General features: G+C 31.1%; 2 protein-coding genes across 2 annotated transcripts; one reads left to right on the top strand and one right to left on the bottom strand.

Annotated features, from left to right (window-relative positions):
* The first annotated feature begins 3,137 nt into the window (after positions 1-3,137).
* On the top strand, positions 3,138-12,117 carry RNaseZ (ribonuclease Z). The gene is made up of 13 exons (XM_074141090.1): positions 3,138-3,610; positions 3,693-3,879; positions 3,958-4,133; positions 4,400-4,503; positions 4,852-5,082; positions 6,120-6,264; positions 6,342-6,516; positions 6,592-6,737; positions 7,556-7,765; positions 8,554-8,851; positions 9,335-9,524; positions 10,336-10,580; positions 11,890-12,117. The coding sequence occupies exons 1-13, from the start codon at positions 3,354-3,356 to the stop codon at positions 12,052-12,054; spliced, it is 2,529 nt and encodes an 842-aa protein (XP_073997191.1). The 5' UTR covers positions 3,138-3,353; the 3' UTR covers positions 12,055-12,117.
* Positions 12,118-13,495: 1,378 nt separating this feature from the next.
* Positions 13,496-17,306, bottom strand: LOC141460800 (glucose-induced degradation protein 4 homolog). The gene is made up of 4 exons (XM_074141147.1): positions 17,026-17,306; positions 15,650-15,817; positions 15,339-15,571; positions 13,496-14,318 (listed from the first exon to the last, which is right to left on the bottom strand). Exons 1-4 carry the CDS (start codon positions 17,167-17,169, stop codon positions 14,255-14,257), a joined length of 609 nt encoding a protein of 202 aa, XP_073997248.1. The 5' UTR covers positions 17,170-17,306; the 3' UTR covers positions 13,496-14,254.
* Positions 17,307-17,325: the final 19 nt, after the last annotated feature.

Consider the following 17,325-nt stretch of genomic DNA (forward strand, 5'->3'; position numbering starts at 1 on the left):
CTGAGCAAGTGTTAGCCTCGTTGAAAGGTCTTACCCCCACTAAAGTGACAAGCCAGCCCTTCTACAAACACACGCGCCCCCTACTGGTGAGGAATATGCACACAAACGAACAAGAGAGAGATCAATAGCACAAAACCTCTTCTCTCTTCGTCCACCCTATCCACACTGTGCACTACTTGAAACCTCACTCTCACTTACTCACTTCCAAAATTCCTCTCTCCATATTCCTCTCTACCTACATTTTATTTATTTTTTTAATACATTCACACTACTAAAAAATACAATAAAATTATTAGCTCTTAACATAGCTTTATCAACTATTTGTAAATTAGCTACCAAACAAAATAATCCATTCAAAAATATTTTGAATGTTTAAAGAGCGTAAAGATAGCAAAGGAATGGTTTTTAATACAGGCTATAGTTCTAGAATGCACGTGTTGCAAATGTGAAATTGTAAAAATTAAGTTATGACCTAAAAGTTCATGGTTCATGTGTGTTCATTACATTTGTTTCTGAAATAGTTCCATTAAAATGAATTGTCTAATTTAAAGTAACCACTATTTGTCTAAAATTCTAGTTTACAAGAAAACCCAATTTCATTGGCAGTGGTAAGAGAGGAAGTCATGTGAGTGTGCTCATTGGATGTAAAAATAATTAAATTGGAAATAAAGTTAATAATCCTGTTCAGTCGAGCCGAAAATTGTCGACAAAAACCGATCGCATTCGGCTTGTTACAAAAATAAAAGTGAAGAAATATGATTTTTAAAAGCCAGCTAAGGCTCGATGGGTTAGCGACCAAGTAAATTCCAGGAAATCGCCTCTTTTCCCTAGTATTTTAATGGTCTCTAACCAATCGGTCTTTGAGAGCACAGGTTTGTACTGAATTTACTGCACTGAGTGAGTTTATCCACTATATCTCAGGAACGAAAAATCACAGAAACTTCAAATTTGATATTTCATTCAAGTGCCACCAGAGGAAGCGGCAATAAATTTTTGGTCAAAATAGGTTCACCGGAAGTGCCACTTTACTAAATAAATTTTTTACTTTTTTAACTTTTAATCAAAAACCGCTTCTTGGATTTTTTCTAAACTATGTGTAATTATAGCTCTCAAATAGCTCTATAAATTTTATAAGAAACATTTTTCTGGATTAAATCGATTAAGGGCACTTTTGGGGGAGGGGGTGGGTTGGTCAGTCCGGTAGAATGCCAGATCGCTGTAATATATGGACTTACTCTTTATGGTGGGCTACTTTTTACTGAACAAATATTTTGTAGATAAAAATGGACAGCAAAAGGGTCTGATATCAATTGTAATAAAATGTAAATTAAACACATAGGCTTTTTCGCACGTTTCTAATTGGCTGAATTTGCGAGCTGAAGAACGAATGGAATACTTGCTGATTTGTGTAATTTTTTGTCGTTTAATCAACCCTTATTCTTAACTTTTTAAACTGCAAGTTTCTGTTAGGGAGATTTTTGAACCTTTTGCTTAGTTCTATTTATAGTTACACAGTCCTATTATGAACAATATCGTTATACATCATACTGATCTCTGAATATGATCTCCCTGCGTATAGTTTGCCTTTATATCGTGCAATATAATGAATTACTCTAACGGACCCTCGTCCATTTTCAACTTGGGTTTAGAGGAGGCCCCACACTTGGAGCAAACTACGCTCCTAAAGTATTATGTACTTCGAAGTGACACCGAAGAGACGCATCTACACAATTAATATTGAACCGAATGAAAAACGGTTCACGCGTTGATAATTTGATACTTCCCGTTATTAGGCGTAAGAGTGGGATAGCACTTTAACGTCACTTATGGAAGCCCTAGCCCCATCATCTTGCCAAATTTTATCAAAATTGGGATATGATTAACAGAGTTATTAGTAACAAAAGTTTAAGAAAATGTCATTCATAAATGGGACTAAATCCTCTTTTATTGGAGTTACAGTGTCAAACCCAAAAAGCACATCTATAAAAATTCCAAATCGAATGACATTTCATTCATGAAAATCGGTTTGCGCGTTTAGGCGCTACGTTGTTTTTCTAAAAACGGTAACCACCACAACAATAACAAAAATACAACAATTTCTGAATTAGCCGATTTTGCTCTTTTTTTGGAGGATCTTTTTTCTCGAAAGAAAATTAAATCTATCAAATCTACGATTTTGCGGAAAAAAAATACCCTTATAAAAGAGGATATGCCATATATTTTGATGGAAATTTGAGAATTTTATTTTTTGTAGAAAAAGGGGAAAAAATGTCAAAATACGGGTGTTTTTCGGGCAGTTTTTGACGATCAACCTTATACTTTGAAAACTGATTAGCATAAATTTTAACTGTCTTTTTTAAAGTATATAGAATAGAATAGAATGGGTAACAAACTGATAGTTCTTTAAGATCTGGAAGGTGTGAAGGCTTATTTGGTTTTGGGATCATCTTTACTACATAACTACCTTGGAACAGAGTTATGTAAGCTAGAAAAATTATTGCTTTTGTTTTTAAGAAGATAGCGGAGAATTTACGTTATCTGGACGTACTCTGGTGAGAATATAACTTTTTTCTTTTCTTTTATTTTATTTTATTTAAACTTCATTATTTACCCATAGCTTCTCTTTTACCTTTTTTTATTTTATTCAGAGGAGAGATCCCTCTAAATTGCTATTTCTGTGCAAAATACACAGAAACTTTTATGAACTTGATATTGTAAGTATGAATTAAATAGATTTATGTATGGTATTAAGGCAAAAAGGAAAATGTAAGTATCAGGAAATGTTTATTGATTTACAAAATTTATGTCTTATTTCGAATTATTTTAACATTTTCATTTTCTAGGCTTTCTTACCTATGTATAATTTGAGTTTAATTAAAACGTGGGTATCGATTATGCAACTGTAATAATGTAATATTTATTAAAAAAGACTACAATAATCATAATTGAAAATTATTTATTTTTAAACGTAATATCATCCGTTTATAGGCAATAACAGTGCACTAAAATGAACAAAACTTGAAAAGGTGATGACAATGTATTGGAATATTAAGCCAGAAAAAGAATTATTAATACACAAGAATGTTAGGTACCAATACACATATACATACATACATACATATGTATAATAGTATAGTACAACTTAACCTGGATTAGATACAATTCGTTAAACACAAGGACATGCGCTTTATAGTTTATGCTAATGAACAGCTGACATAACCTTCTCGGTCTCCCTTCTGCAATGTTAACTATTGTACAACATGAGAAAAGCATGTTAGAAAATTACGAAATTGTGATACGGTAAATTCAACTAGTATAAATTTTTAAAACATGTGACGTGAGACGGAATACCGATGAAGCTATTAGGGTCTCGTGGAATACAAATTTTAAAATGTGAAACAGTACAAAAATTCTGCCACACTTCAGCACTTAACAAAATACTGTTAGAAATGCCCAGAGAAAACAAACATGCAGCTGCTCTCAGAAACCATCGTACAAAAATGAAAGAGAAGAATAGCAGATATTCTCCCGGAACTGTCAATCTTCAGGTATTAGGGAGTGGAGCTCAAGGAGCTCCCAGATCTCTCTATCTCTTCACTGATCAGTCAAGGTTTTAATAAACTATTTATCTGCAGTTACTTGTTTTGAAAAGTAATATATCAATAGAAACTTAAATTATTTAATACAATTAGGTACTTATTTAACTGCGGAGAAGGCTCTCAGAGGCTTGCCCATGAGCATAAAATGAAGCTATCAAAACTGGAACATATTTTTGTAACTCAAGGTTCTTGGGAAAACATAGGAGGTTTACCCGGAGTTGCCCTCACCATACAAGATGTTGGTGTTCCAGAAATCACTTTACATGGACCAAAAGGAATAGTTAGTAAGCTTAACATTTGTGATTTGAAAATAAAATACTTTGATCATTTTATTCATCTTAGAGTGTCACTGCTGTAGGAGGAGATATTTACCGCCACAAGAAGATTCGTGATACTCCGAAATTTATCAATCAAAACAGCTGATTGTACTAAAGAAACTAGTTTTGAAGATAATGCAATAAAAGTTAAATATATACCTTTATCTGTAGAAGGTAAAGAAAGAGCCCCTGCAGTGTCTCTCACGAGGTCTCCCAGGTTAAGTTATTATTTATCTATTAGCTAAAGTATAGTTCGGTAGGTCCATTATATATTGTTAGAAGAAACTCATCTCCCACAGTTTTTTAAATTCGTTTATTTTATAAATTTTATTTCTATGGCAAGTTTCAACTGTTTGTTTCCCTATTGTAATAAAGCATTCTTAAATCATCAGAGTGTAAAATATGACCTATCTTTGAATTAAATTTGCTTCACCTTTTATTAATCTATGTTGATTTTTATATTAAAATAATTATTTGTTTTAGATCTGATTTAGATTCATCAGAGGACGACATAGATTATTATGCCCACCAAAGAGATGGTCCTAGAGATAGGGGCAAAAAGCGAAGAAGTTTATCTGTTGAACCGAGTGAGTTAAAGTTGATAAGATGAAATCTTGAGCAAAATAACCCTTTTTCGCATGCAGACTGTCAGATAGTGACATTTTCTGCTTATTTCTTACACATTACATGTTATAATGGTCTCAGATATTTGTCTACTATCAGGAAAAACGTAGCTTTCTGCCAAAAGATGTCAACTTAATTCCATCTCTGCGGAACCAACACATGATTGGTTACTGAAATGTATAAATATACATAATAAATATTGAAGTTATTCAGGATAAATTCTATGTTTAATATCTGTAGATTATCTTACAGTCTATTATGGTAGGATGTAAAGTTCTGAAACATTGTAAATTAACATTAACAAATTTTAGGAAGCCTCCGTGATCAAGATGTTCGTCTGTGGTTAGAGGTAATGTGTTTTGCTGTGAGTGTGCAGCCACGTCCAGGCACATTATGCCTAGAAAAATGTGTCGCAGCTGGAGTTAAACCTGGACCACTTCTTGGAAAGCTAAAAGCAGGAGAGGACATAGTTTTAGAAAATGGCAAAATTGTGAGATCTGCTGATGTTACCCTTCCCGGAGGGCCTTCTCCTACGTTCTTAGGTAAGTTGATCTATTTTAAAATTTATCGCTCTAAGTTTCTCCAATTCTCAAGGTTTCCGCCCAACAAATATAAAATCTTAAATAATAACTTTAATGAAAGCTAAAAACATAAAACTTCTTATTCCAGAAATGTCTGGATGGTGTTAAGATGACTTCTAGTCTTATTTGAACGTGAGAACTGTTCCCATCTCTAAAATAATATTTTTCACTTTTCTTATTGCCCAACACCTCTTCTATAGAACATAAGATAGGGTTTATCCTCCTAATATTAAATTCTAAATTTATGTCCCTCAATTAAATTCTCTATTCATAATTTTATCACCTGTGGTTTTTATGGTTTGCAAGTCCAATATTCATTAGAATGAATAAATAACATTCAACTTTGTTCTTCGTTAATCCAGATTTTTGAAGGCACTATGGAATATGATCCCTGCTTAACTCATGGAAATTAAATTTAACTTTTTTTTTTATATAAAATCTTAAACGGGAAATTCTCTGCCAACATTGTCTCTAGAAAGGCTACTAGGAAGTTTTTGCAATCTCTCCTTTAAATTCTAAGGCACTTTCATTCTTTACAGAATCATTTGGGTTGAAAAATGAATGTTTTTCTTATCCTCAAATATGCTGCGATACTAAAGAAAAGATGTTAAAACACCATTTTTTATGACAGATGAAATGTTTTAAAGTTCTAGTGAATAGGATACTGCTAATGTGCCAAAAAAGCATTCACTAATCACTGTGAATTACTTACCTTAATAGAAACGCTTAGGTCTTATAGTAGGCTTTGGTTAGCCAAAATTAATCATACCATACCATACCTAAAATTAGTGAACAGTGGTAGAGCTTTCTTAAAATGTTGGAAACAAAAATATTGGAACTAGTGGAATAAAAACCTCCCATTATACCCTGATCTTGTCCAATGTTTTATTTTTTTAGGATTAATAGTAGTGGAGAGTAATTACTTAAAAAACTGTTCAAAATCGAATAATATTATTTAAATATTGAAAAACATTGTTCTTAAATTTACTATTTTTCAGTGGTTGAATGTCCTAATGAATCATTTCTTCCCGCCCTGGACAGAGAACCAGCTTTTCGACAATATCAAATGACAGCCACAAATGACGAAGATTTGGCTTATTTAGTCGTACATTTTACGCCTGCTCACATTATGAATCATCCCACGTAAGTTATGAAATATTCTCTTTTAAATTTGATGCATTTGGGGGGAAATAATGTTGATGCAAACTGTTTCATTATAGGTATAGAAATTGGATGGACCGTTTTTCCGTAAGTACACATCATCTTGTTTTAAACGAAGACAATACTTGTATGGGAAGTACAGCTGTACATAGAATTCAATACAAATTAAATTCACTCGAACCATTTATATTTCCGCTGTTAAAAGATCCTGGATTTTCTAATTGTGAAAACAAGGTAAGAATTCATTATTGCATTATTTTATTTTTTAATTTAAATTTATATCATTTATAAATTGATTATACTTTTCAGCATTTTTCTAATGGAAATAACTTAAAAGTGAACAATGGAAATGAAAATCCTACCCTTGCAAAATCTGATTTAGTCAATCACTACTCCATTATAAATGGAAAGACCTTCTACCGGATTCACCTTAGACCACAAACATGTCTTGATAAGTAAGTTCTTAAGTTTTAATTTACATAATTGAATTACACCCTCTGTGCACATAAATTGTATTTTACTTGAAATATTCAAATTGCTTAACGTACTAAATGGAGAGGATGGGTATCAAATTGAACTTCTAGTCTTGGGAAAAGAAAATCTAAGAGCTGCCAGCTGGATTCGAATCCAGGAACTCCGCATTCTGATAAATAGACCTATAGCTTTGAACAAATCCTTTAAACGGAAACAAAATTTACCAATTTCTACGATTTTCTGGGTGATAGCTTAACCATTTTCTTTAAACTAGAAGGCTGATTGATTGACATTTAATGTTCCCAAAACTGGTTTTTTGGAAAAATTGATTTTGAAAAGATGGATATATAAGAATTTACTTTTGTTGTGATTACTAGTTTTAGGCAACTGTAATCTGGGGTTGTTTAGATATTAGGTGTAATGAAGCCTCAAACTAGTAGTTATATATCACCAAAATTAATTAATTTTTAACAAATTGCTACTTACTAGAAACTGGAAAAATAAGTCAATTTTATTTTAGTAAGAGAAAATCATACGATTGTTCATATTTGATTTATATTATTAAAAGAATATTCCGAAACAATTCACATACTAGTCTAAAAAAGTTTTCGGTGCAAAAACCAGAAGATTTAAATTACCTTGCTTCAAATATTGTGTGCTTGCTATTGTTTCAAGAGTTTTAAATCACTGAATATTGATACTCCAGCAGAAAGTCGTGAGTGACTATCTGTTTAATAGCTAAGTTTAGGTTAAGTTTCCATTGTATATAATAAAATGGATCATATCTTTTTTCATTCAGCTCAGCTCTTCTTAAAATAGAGCCAGAAGAATATAAAAATGAAGTGATGAACATTGATGGATTTTCCACTCAGTTAGAAAAATTAAAAACGTCTCTGTCAAAATATGATCCTAAAAAGGACTCTGAATATCCTAACCTGGTGTTCCTAGGTACAGGTTCCTGTATTCCAAACAAAGCTAGGAATACTTCTGCTATTTTAATTAATCTCAGGTATTTTATTTATTTATTTTAAAATTATTTTACTTATTTTTATTAAAACGTTTTTTGATCAAAAAATAAAGAGTGAAATTAAAATTTTATTTTGAAAGTGTTGGTTTTTTTAACTCTGGACTTTAACTGAACAACCTTTGTGGATATCATTAATATCTGGTTAATTATTAGGTTTTGATACATCAGAATATTCATCTCTTGGCTGCTACACAATATATTTAATGATATTTTAGCTGAGTGAATGAGATAGGTTACTTGATATTTGTGGGTATTAAACCACATTTTGGGCCCATCTGAGAATGTGTACCATGATCCGGTCAACCTCTTAAATCGGTAAAGTTGGTAACACGATATCTCTCTTTGGATGCCGCCTTCCAAAAATAACTTTAAAAAATTCGTCTTTCGCTTTTTTTTTTTGCTTCATATTCCTGTATAAACTTTTTGAAATATTTTATCATTGCTTTCGTTAATAATAATGTCATTTTTAAGTCACAAAGGTGAACTTGGATGGTGTAATGTAAATTAAATTATTTTGAAACTACAAATTACGTTTGAGGGTTTTACAGTGTGTAAAATTACAATTTTGTGTTATTTATTAGGACATTTATGAAAGTAATTATATATAATATATCTATTGTTTTGCAATGCATCTACTTTACCATAAGTTTAACTTTGACCGTTAGTGATTTATCCAGTAATTAACAAAACTCAATTTTTTCTTATGTTATGGGGAAAAATCTATTTCCACATCATTATTATGATGCTACTAAACCGTTGCATTTACGCAGTGAAAATAAAAGTATGCTGTTAGATTGTGGAGAAGGAACTTATGGACAGCTTGTCAGACATTTTGGACCTTCTAATATATCTGAAGTTATTGGAAAACTACGAGCGATCTATGTTTCACATCTTCACGCAGATCATCATATTGGACTAGTGTCATTACTCAAAGCCAGAATGAAATTAGCTAATGGGAACTCCTTGATACTATTAGCTCCAAAGCAAATTCTACCTTGGCTAACTCTTTACGACAGACATTTCGAATCAGTTTTGCATAACTTGGAGTTAATACCCAACTCGGATATGGTTAGTTTTATTATTGTTTGTTAATAACAGCATTTAAGTTATTATACTAATAAATAATAAATTCATATATTACTATTTAAAAAAATAATACAGTCTCTTAGGAGGAAGTAGGCTAACCACTTTTTAAGGAGTGGTTGGCGGTTCCGCGATAATTCCAACCTAACAACAGGTCAACACTTGGCTTGCATTCCATACATTTACATAACTCATTCAGGGTTCTGCAGGTAGTTGATTTGTGAAATTGCTTGAATTTCTCATTAAACTCTACAGCTACATTAGGGTAGTTAGTAATAAGAGGCTACCGAAAATTTGTTTGGATAACCCAAATATAATTATACTTATTATCATACATACTTTTAAAAAGTAGTTCAAAACAAGTAAAGATCTAAACCTCCCTTAATACAGTACATTCATAAGGGTATTATATTACACCATATTCTTATTAATGAGTGAGTCTTTTCTAAGGAAATATGATATTTACAGTTGTACGACGGATATAAGTTGAGCGAACGTTGCGAAGGAAGACTCCAAGAAGCACTTGATATGAGTAGAATAGAAACAACCTATGTTAGACACTGTCCAAATGCTTTCGGCATCACTCTTACCCACAGACAAGGTTGGAAGATTACTTATTCAGGAGATACCATGCCATCAGAATCACTCGTAGAAATAGGTAATGTTATTTGGTAATATAAGAATGGCTTCTTCACTCACTTATTATTTACAATTTAATAATTCTTGGCATTTAAGAAAATATTGTATTCAAAACTTTTGAATGTATTTTTTTAATTATTTCTTAATTATAGATCAGATATAATATCATATTTATTATTTAAAATGAGCGCTATATGACGTCGGACCTCGGTCCAAAATGGTGACTACCTCAAACATAAAATTTCAAGCTTCCCACATTAATTCAAAACCTACCCCAACCTTGAATCTATCTTCTCAAATCAATCAAGAAAAATTCCCTGAATGTGTCTATTATGTCTATTTCAAAATCTTTCTACATAGACAAACTTCTGGCAATCAGTCACTTGTGCACTATTTTTTTTTCTTCTAACTAGCATTGTTGGTTGACTTTACAACTATGGCGTAGCTAGTAATCAACTTACCATATTTCTCTTATTAACTCTGCTCCAATTAATCAGCTCTAGAAAAACCTGTGGTTTGACTTTATGTTTCAATCTCCTTAGATAAGCAGAACCCTAAAAGTGACTCCAGCGGATATGATGATATCTAATTCCAATACTAATTTTAGTATTCCAAAACTTCTTCGAAATGGTTTTTTCGATTCTGGGCGAATGAACTCACTTCGCTAGCTCATCCTCCTTCTCATTACTCTCCTGTCAAAGGATTCTAAAGAGTTTCAGAAAAAAATTGTATATTCTCATATACATGTCCGTTAGATTCCATTGTCTCTGCAAGGTATTTACTCCAATTGATTGATTGAACTCATTGTTAAATTAGAAGTTACTTTATAGGTGCCAATAGTGATCTATTAGTCCATGAAGCCACAATGGAAGACGAATTAATAAATGAAGCTAAATGTAAACTGCACTCTACGACTTCTCAAGCTATAGAAATAGGAAGAAAAATGTCAGCCAAGTACATCGTGCTGACTCATTTCAGCCAAAGGTATGCGAAGTTACCAAGAATAGTTTGCAGCCCTGGTAATGAAGAAGCGACCTTAGGCAATAATGTGGGTATTGCCTTCGATAATATGAAAGTAAGTTAAATAATGTTCTTAAAATAATTATTTATTGTAATATCCATTTAAAATACGTACACATTTGGAAACTTTTTACGATTGATTTGTTTGCTTCATTCAAACTGTTGTTTTATTGTGGGGTACTTTAAAATGCCAATACATGGAGAAATAATAATAATAAAATGAATTATACATATTTCATATCATTAAAAATAAATTAATATAGTAATAAAAAGTGATCAATAAAATGAAATAAAGCTATTAATCTCTTAATGTTTAATTATTAATAAATAAATAAAAGTCATTAGGTACTCAACAGAATCGATATTTAATAAATTAGCAACTTTAAATTAATCGGTGTCCCAAATGTTATTGTTTCAATATTTTGATGTTTATTTATTCCTAAAACTTGGGAAACAATTACAAAGATTGACTTTTTCTATAGAAAACAACAGGGTTAGCTACTATTATTGAAAATATATTTTTATTATTAAAAAGTAATCTAATATAAGTGTTGGAGACTAATCTAATTTGGGCGATGATCCTAAATTTGGAAATATAATGTTAAAAAAAAAAGTAAAGTAAGTGGAACAATTATTATGTAGCGTGGGTTTTGCGAAGAATTGAAAAATTTGTCTAAATCTTTAGGTAATCAATTTTTTTGGATTGAATGGAACAGATTCATTCACGATCATGTTTGGATCTTGTAAAGACCAGAGATAATCAGAACCTATCGGGTAAAGGCTAGATCTCATCTCGTCAGCTCAGTCAAATGGTAAGGTGTAGGTTGTCTGTAGAGAGCTATCAGTCTATTGAAGCAAAATGTATCTCTTTAAATATTTTCAACTGGATACGGGCCGATCCGTTTCCACTTTTACATAATAATCTGGGGTGGTAATTGGTAAAAGAAATAGTTTCTTTAAAAAAGACGATTGTCCACTTTCAATATTTCTGTACCTGTAACCTGTACAGCAAAGCAGAATGTGTATTAGTGTTGTAGAATAAGATATATAGATTTCCAAAAATCAGATTTTGTACATTTCAGTACATTCCACATTATAGAATTAGCAGCCAAGCATTTACTCAGAAAATGTTTCACGGACTGGCAGAACAAGCTCAAACTATAAAAAGGTACACCAAGATAGTTGAAATTCTCGAAGAGGTTTTAAACCCTTTGTTTATATCAGATATCATTGAATATTTTACCTATCACGCTCACGCGGCATTAATATACACAAGAATAAGCTTTTTACAAAACATTTATTTGAATTTGGTTGTGAATTTTATTCTTTAGAAGTATTTAAAGTCAATTTTGTTTTTGTTATAGATCCGGTTTAGTGACCTTCCTAAGCTACATCTCTTATATCCAGCACTAAAAATAATGTTCCAAGAAGATTGTGAAGAACTTGAACAAAAGGCATTAAAAAGGCAGCTTAGGCAAGAAAGGAATGCGAGAAAAAAAATTAAATTAATGGCTGAGAATTCTAGCTGATATAGTAGTAAATATAAATTTACCGTGTAAATAATTTTCTTAATAAATTATTTTGATAATCTCTCTTGGAAGTTCTCATAACTTTTCTTATTTAATTAGTTCTATTGATTGAATTGTATAATAAATAGTTTAAATAAGTCTAAACTACTAAAAAAATCATTTCCATCAAATACTAAAAAAATTAAATCGCAAAAAATTACTTAAAAACACATTAAAAATTACATAAAATAATCAAATTGTGAAGAAACATGTTCCAGATCATTACCGGACAATGGGTTGTAAGAAACTACTAGAAAGAGCCAGCAGCTATATTCTGTGAAAATCCAGTACGCTAATCTCTTTCCTGATATTTTTTTTTATTTTCCTTTATCTGCGCCCATTGGCGCCGGTGATTTGGGGGTAACTGGAACTGTATCTAAAATGAACCGTTTCAAAGAAATTCGTTACTCTGGAATAACGATTTTTTTTAATGAAAAGGTGTTTTTTTTTCCTGGTTTCCATTAATTCGTTTAATGTACTGCTAGATAAGAATTTCTTTTCCTTCCGGCCTAATTTTAGGTAGACAATTCGTGTGAGATCTTATCATTATTCTAATAATACATGTTTACCTTTGGAAAAATGTCTGCGACATAGACAACGGCTTCTTACTCAATTCGCTCTTAAATCTGATAAAGCAGTTTTTCTTATAGAATAAGTTAGCACTGACCTATTAAGTATTAAAAACGTGTTGAAGGTGGCTGGCTCTATTAGAGGACATAAATATAAGTTTATGTTCCCTGAACACTTGGTTATAATGCTTCCGACATTTTTTCATGACGTATGCACAATATTTTTATCCACGAAACAGCAATCAATGTAACAGAAAAGTTTCTCAGCTCTAAATACCCAGCGTCCTCAATTTTTTGCAGACAGCATATTTGTGGAGACAAATTTGAAATAAGCGACGTAAGACTTAAATATTGGATGTAACAAGTTAATTATTTGCAGACCCTAGTGACATCTAATAAAACTAAAAAGTACGCTATAACCACAAAAAAAAAAAAAAAAACCTATAGCAGGTACATTAATGCGTGCCCCTGGACCCTGATACATCAGAAGTGTAATTGCACTTTAATGATATAAGGGTAATGGTTCAATAATTATTAAATTTTAAACCATTTAAGATTCGTGTTTCGAAATATGTTAAAATTGTGGTAATGGCAGCAGCGATGGATATAATAAAAATTTTTGGATTATATTTGTATTAAGATCAGGATAAAATTACCGTTTACTTAAACGTAAGATGAAAATTAATTTCTAAGTTAACTCGACTGTAGCAATGCTATCTCTTTAGGAAAAAGCAGAACAGAAATTAATTAATACTTGAAAATCTGGAGAAAAAAATATTGAAGAAAGCTATAAGAATTAAATCAGGGAAAAGCAATTATTTTTAAAAACATAAAACACTTAAAATTTATTTAATTTCAACAAAAAAAAAAAAACCTTACAGACCTTTACAGTAAACATTAACATACTGTCCTTGTTATTTTAATAAATAAATTAATATTACTCTGACGCAACTACTATTACAATGCGCAACTTAATAATAATAATTTTTAAAAAAACTATTAAGCCTTTTTTTCTTTCTGTTACCAATCACAAAATTTTATACTGGGAATGACAGATTATTACTAATATTTGGTATCGTTTCAAGTTCGAATAGTCGCGTACTGTTCGCACTGCTTTCTTCAGAATATGTGGAAAGGGTGCACTGAGTATTTATTAAAGACGATTAAGTAAACCATGAGCACAACACCTGTACGAAAAACACTCATTTATGACAATGCACTATTTGGTTTCATTATCAAACCGCCATTGATCTAACTAACCACTTTACTCATTTTCTTGTTCTGTCCATTAACTTTTATTATATTCTTAGTGTTCATTCTTTTTCCTTTGTACTTCTTACTTTTTCAATTAAAAAAAAAAGTCAATCCTCTTAAAGGGTCCTATTCTTAAAGTTGTTAAAAAACTAAATACAGTGAGTCTTTCTGAATTACATAAAATTAAAATTTTTTTAAAAGTTTTGAATATAAAATTATTCGATACAGCCAATAAATAAAATGAAAGATATAATGCCGGTTTTTTGTTTTTGTTTCTTTCTTTACAAGGAAGGATATCTATTCACAGGGTTTAGCACTGCTCTTCTGAAGGCAACTCTTCACCTGAATTCGTATATCTGCGTACTGTGCTCTGCAACATGGCTCAAGGTCAGCGACTGGTACCTAAAACAATATTTACGTATTAGAATAATTAGACTAAAATTGGTTCTGTGTACTTTTCAAACAAGAATAGGTGCATCACCAGGTGAGGGGTTGTCAGCACCCAGGAAGCTATTCTTATTTTAAAAGATTTTAAAGTACACAGCCAATTGTGGAGAATGTCAATTAAGATAGGTACTTTTTCAATGCCAAAATATGAAAGATATAAAAGTTTGTTTTAATTTGAAGTTCAAATTTCATTGTCTGTAGTTTTCAAACCAAGGTTTAAAATTAGGTAATGTTTTAAAAGAAAGAAAAATGTTCACTGAAATTGGCAATAAAATTTCTTCCTTTTAGATCAATGATTCAATCAACAAAAACTATTAACAATATTCTAGATAACTTTTGTTGGTCAATAGGCCCGAAGTTTGTTCTACCTCAAAAACCGTGTTTTTGGTGACAGTTGAAATTGTAGCTTTGGTGCTACAGAAAGATGAAGGCAATCAAAAAGTAACCAATCGAAGGTCCTTTTACAGTGTAACTATATCAAACGTTCAGAAATAATTATTGGAGTCTCCTGCATAAAACTTTTTTTACCAAGGTAAAAATTGATTAATAACCGAATATGTATTCAAGAGATATCTGAAAAAAGATAGGAATTTAAAATCTGATTTTTTTTTTATTTAACCCTCTGGAATATTCTACATACAACTACGGTCAAAATATGTTGCACTGACTTTTTCTTTAATCGCCTTATTTATTTTTCAAACCACTTATGCAAAATGTACTGTACAAACTAGATAGCCTAACCTTTTTGGACCAATCCTTCCCTTCATGAGCTACCTGGCTCTAAAAATTAAATATTCTCCATACAGATTAGAACCCAATTATAAATAAGAAAAACTCCTATACTCTTTTTTATTGCCCTAGGTTAAATTATTTCCTAAATTGTGATTAAGCAACATAAAAAATACCTAGTAGAGAAATACCAAACCAAGAAGGAAAGTAACATTATACAGATAAATATATTTTTTTAGCACTTACATTTCAGAACTTCGGTGATAATAATATCCTTCAATAGTTGCAGTGCTTTTCTGGAAGCAAATGTAATAAAATCCAGCAAACGATGCACCACTTATATCACGAACGGTGTGATCTGGTACAAGAAAATGTTCTTTCCATCTCATAAAGACATAATCTGTTGATTTAATTGCATCGTAGTCAAAGCAGTCAGAATTGAAAGTTTTAGCATATTGGAAAAAGGATGAAAATTTACTCTGAAAAAAAAAAAAAAATTAATGAGACATGAAAATTAATAAATTTAGAGACGGTCATGTTAATAAATGATATAGTACCCAATGTTTTTTGTCCACATCTTCATCAGCTTCCCATTTTCTCGTTAGGAAAGGATATTTCTTGCTTATTATTTCGCCATCGAAGAATGTTGTAAGAAATGGAAATTCATCTGTTAGTCCTGTTATCTTCAGATAACCGCATAAATATGAATTTTCTTCATCTACATACTTAAAATAAAACAATTAAATTATGATTTTATTTATATACAATACACGAGATCTATTACAAGTTAGATTGAACGATAGGAGAACAAACCTTAAATGACAATTTTCGTAAGTAATAAACGTTATTAATAAATTATCAATAACTATGCCTGATTAATTTGGTACTAATAAAAATAGTAAAATACTTTTTATTTCTTTCAAAAATCTAGGTTATTCTATTTTGGCATACAAACTCATAGTAAAAACGATCATAACTTAAAATAATTTAATATAGTTCCGAGAAGAAACTAATAAAAATCATAAAAGATGAACGTGAATGAATTGAAATTATGAAAATCCTCTTTTTCTTAAGCAATGGTCTACATTTAAAGTTAACGGTCGCTATTTTGAAGAATTCTCGTCTATTTAATTCGTATCATCTAAAGCGCTTTTAATTTCTAAACTCAGGAATTGTTTCGGGAGTACAATAAATTTATTCCAGTTTCTTCAGCTTTTGCCCTGATTCTCAAGTGCTTCATGTTAGAATGAATGTTCCTCTGGGTCTCGATAGTTAAGGCTAACTGATAGCTAGCCAACCCTGACAGAAAACTCCTAAATCCATCGACAAATCCTTAAGTTCAAAATCAAACCGGCTCTTTAACATTTAGAAACAATTTTCTAGTTTCATAATTCAAACATTAGTCACATATTATATTTACAAATTATTTTGGAGACACATTTCCTATCGGCTAATCTTTAGCTTAAAATTCAAAACTACACTTAAGATGTTTGAATTAACATCTACCATAAGTAATACAATGCTTTTAAATACTTTTTTTCTATATGAAAAAGCGTTTATTTGAAATAGAAGAGTTTATGAGAGTCTACTGGACTAAGAAAGCAAAGAACACTATAAAAAGTAACTCACTATAACGGCTTCAATATGGAATGACTACTACCAGTAGTATGCTACCTTTTCTACAAATAATCTCGAATAATTGAGTAATAACAATCAATTTCGACTACTAAGATCTCTCTACAAACTATTTATTGTTCAAGTAAATTAAGAACAGTACACGTCAATGAAATAAATATTAGAAATGTTATTAACATAGGAAAATAGAAAATGATAAACTGCAGAATTTTGTTAAAAAGTAAACTCCAAAACTTTTAAAATAGAAAAAAATACATATTTTGTGATTTTGATAGATCTATACAACAAAAATAACTACCTGTAGCACCACTTCCACTTCGTAGCTGTTTCCTTTGGACTTCTGATGCCCCTGGAATCTAGATCCATTATACAATAAAGAACGGTTAACTCCTGGTTGTTTAGAATTTGCTGGTGGTGGAGGGACGTTTACTTTGACTGGCATTTTACATCTGAAAGTTGTAAGGAACTAACAGGTAAAACCTTACACACGTCAAGAAACGACCAAAATAGCTTTGGAAGAATAGCAGCTTGCTCAAAACACAATGAAAAGTGAAAACTCCTATTTGTTAATAATCGATTCTCTCGACGCTTCGATTCA

Source organism: Rhodnius prolixus, unplaced genomic scaffold (assembly GCF_049639745.1).
Source record: "Rhodnius prolixus isolate KJV_2025 unplaced genomic scaffold, Rpr scaffold_6, whole genome shotgun sequence".
NCBI classification, from domain to species: domain Eukaryota; kingdom Metazoa; phylum Arthropoda; class Insecta; order Hemiptera; family Reduviidae; genus Rhodnius; species Rhodnius prolixus.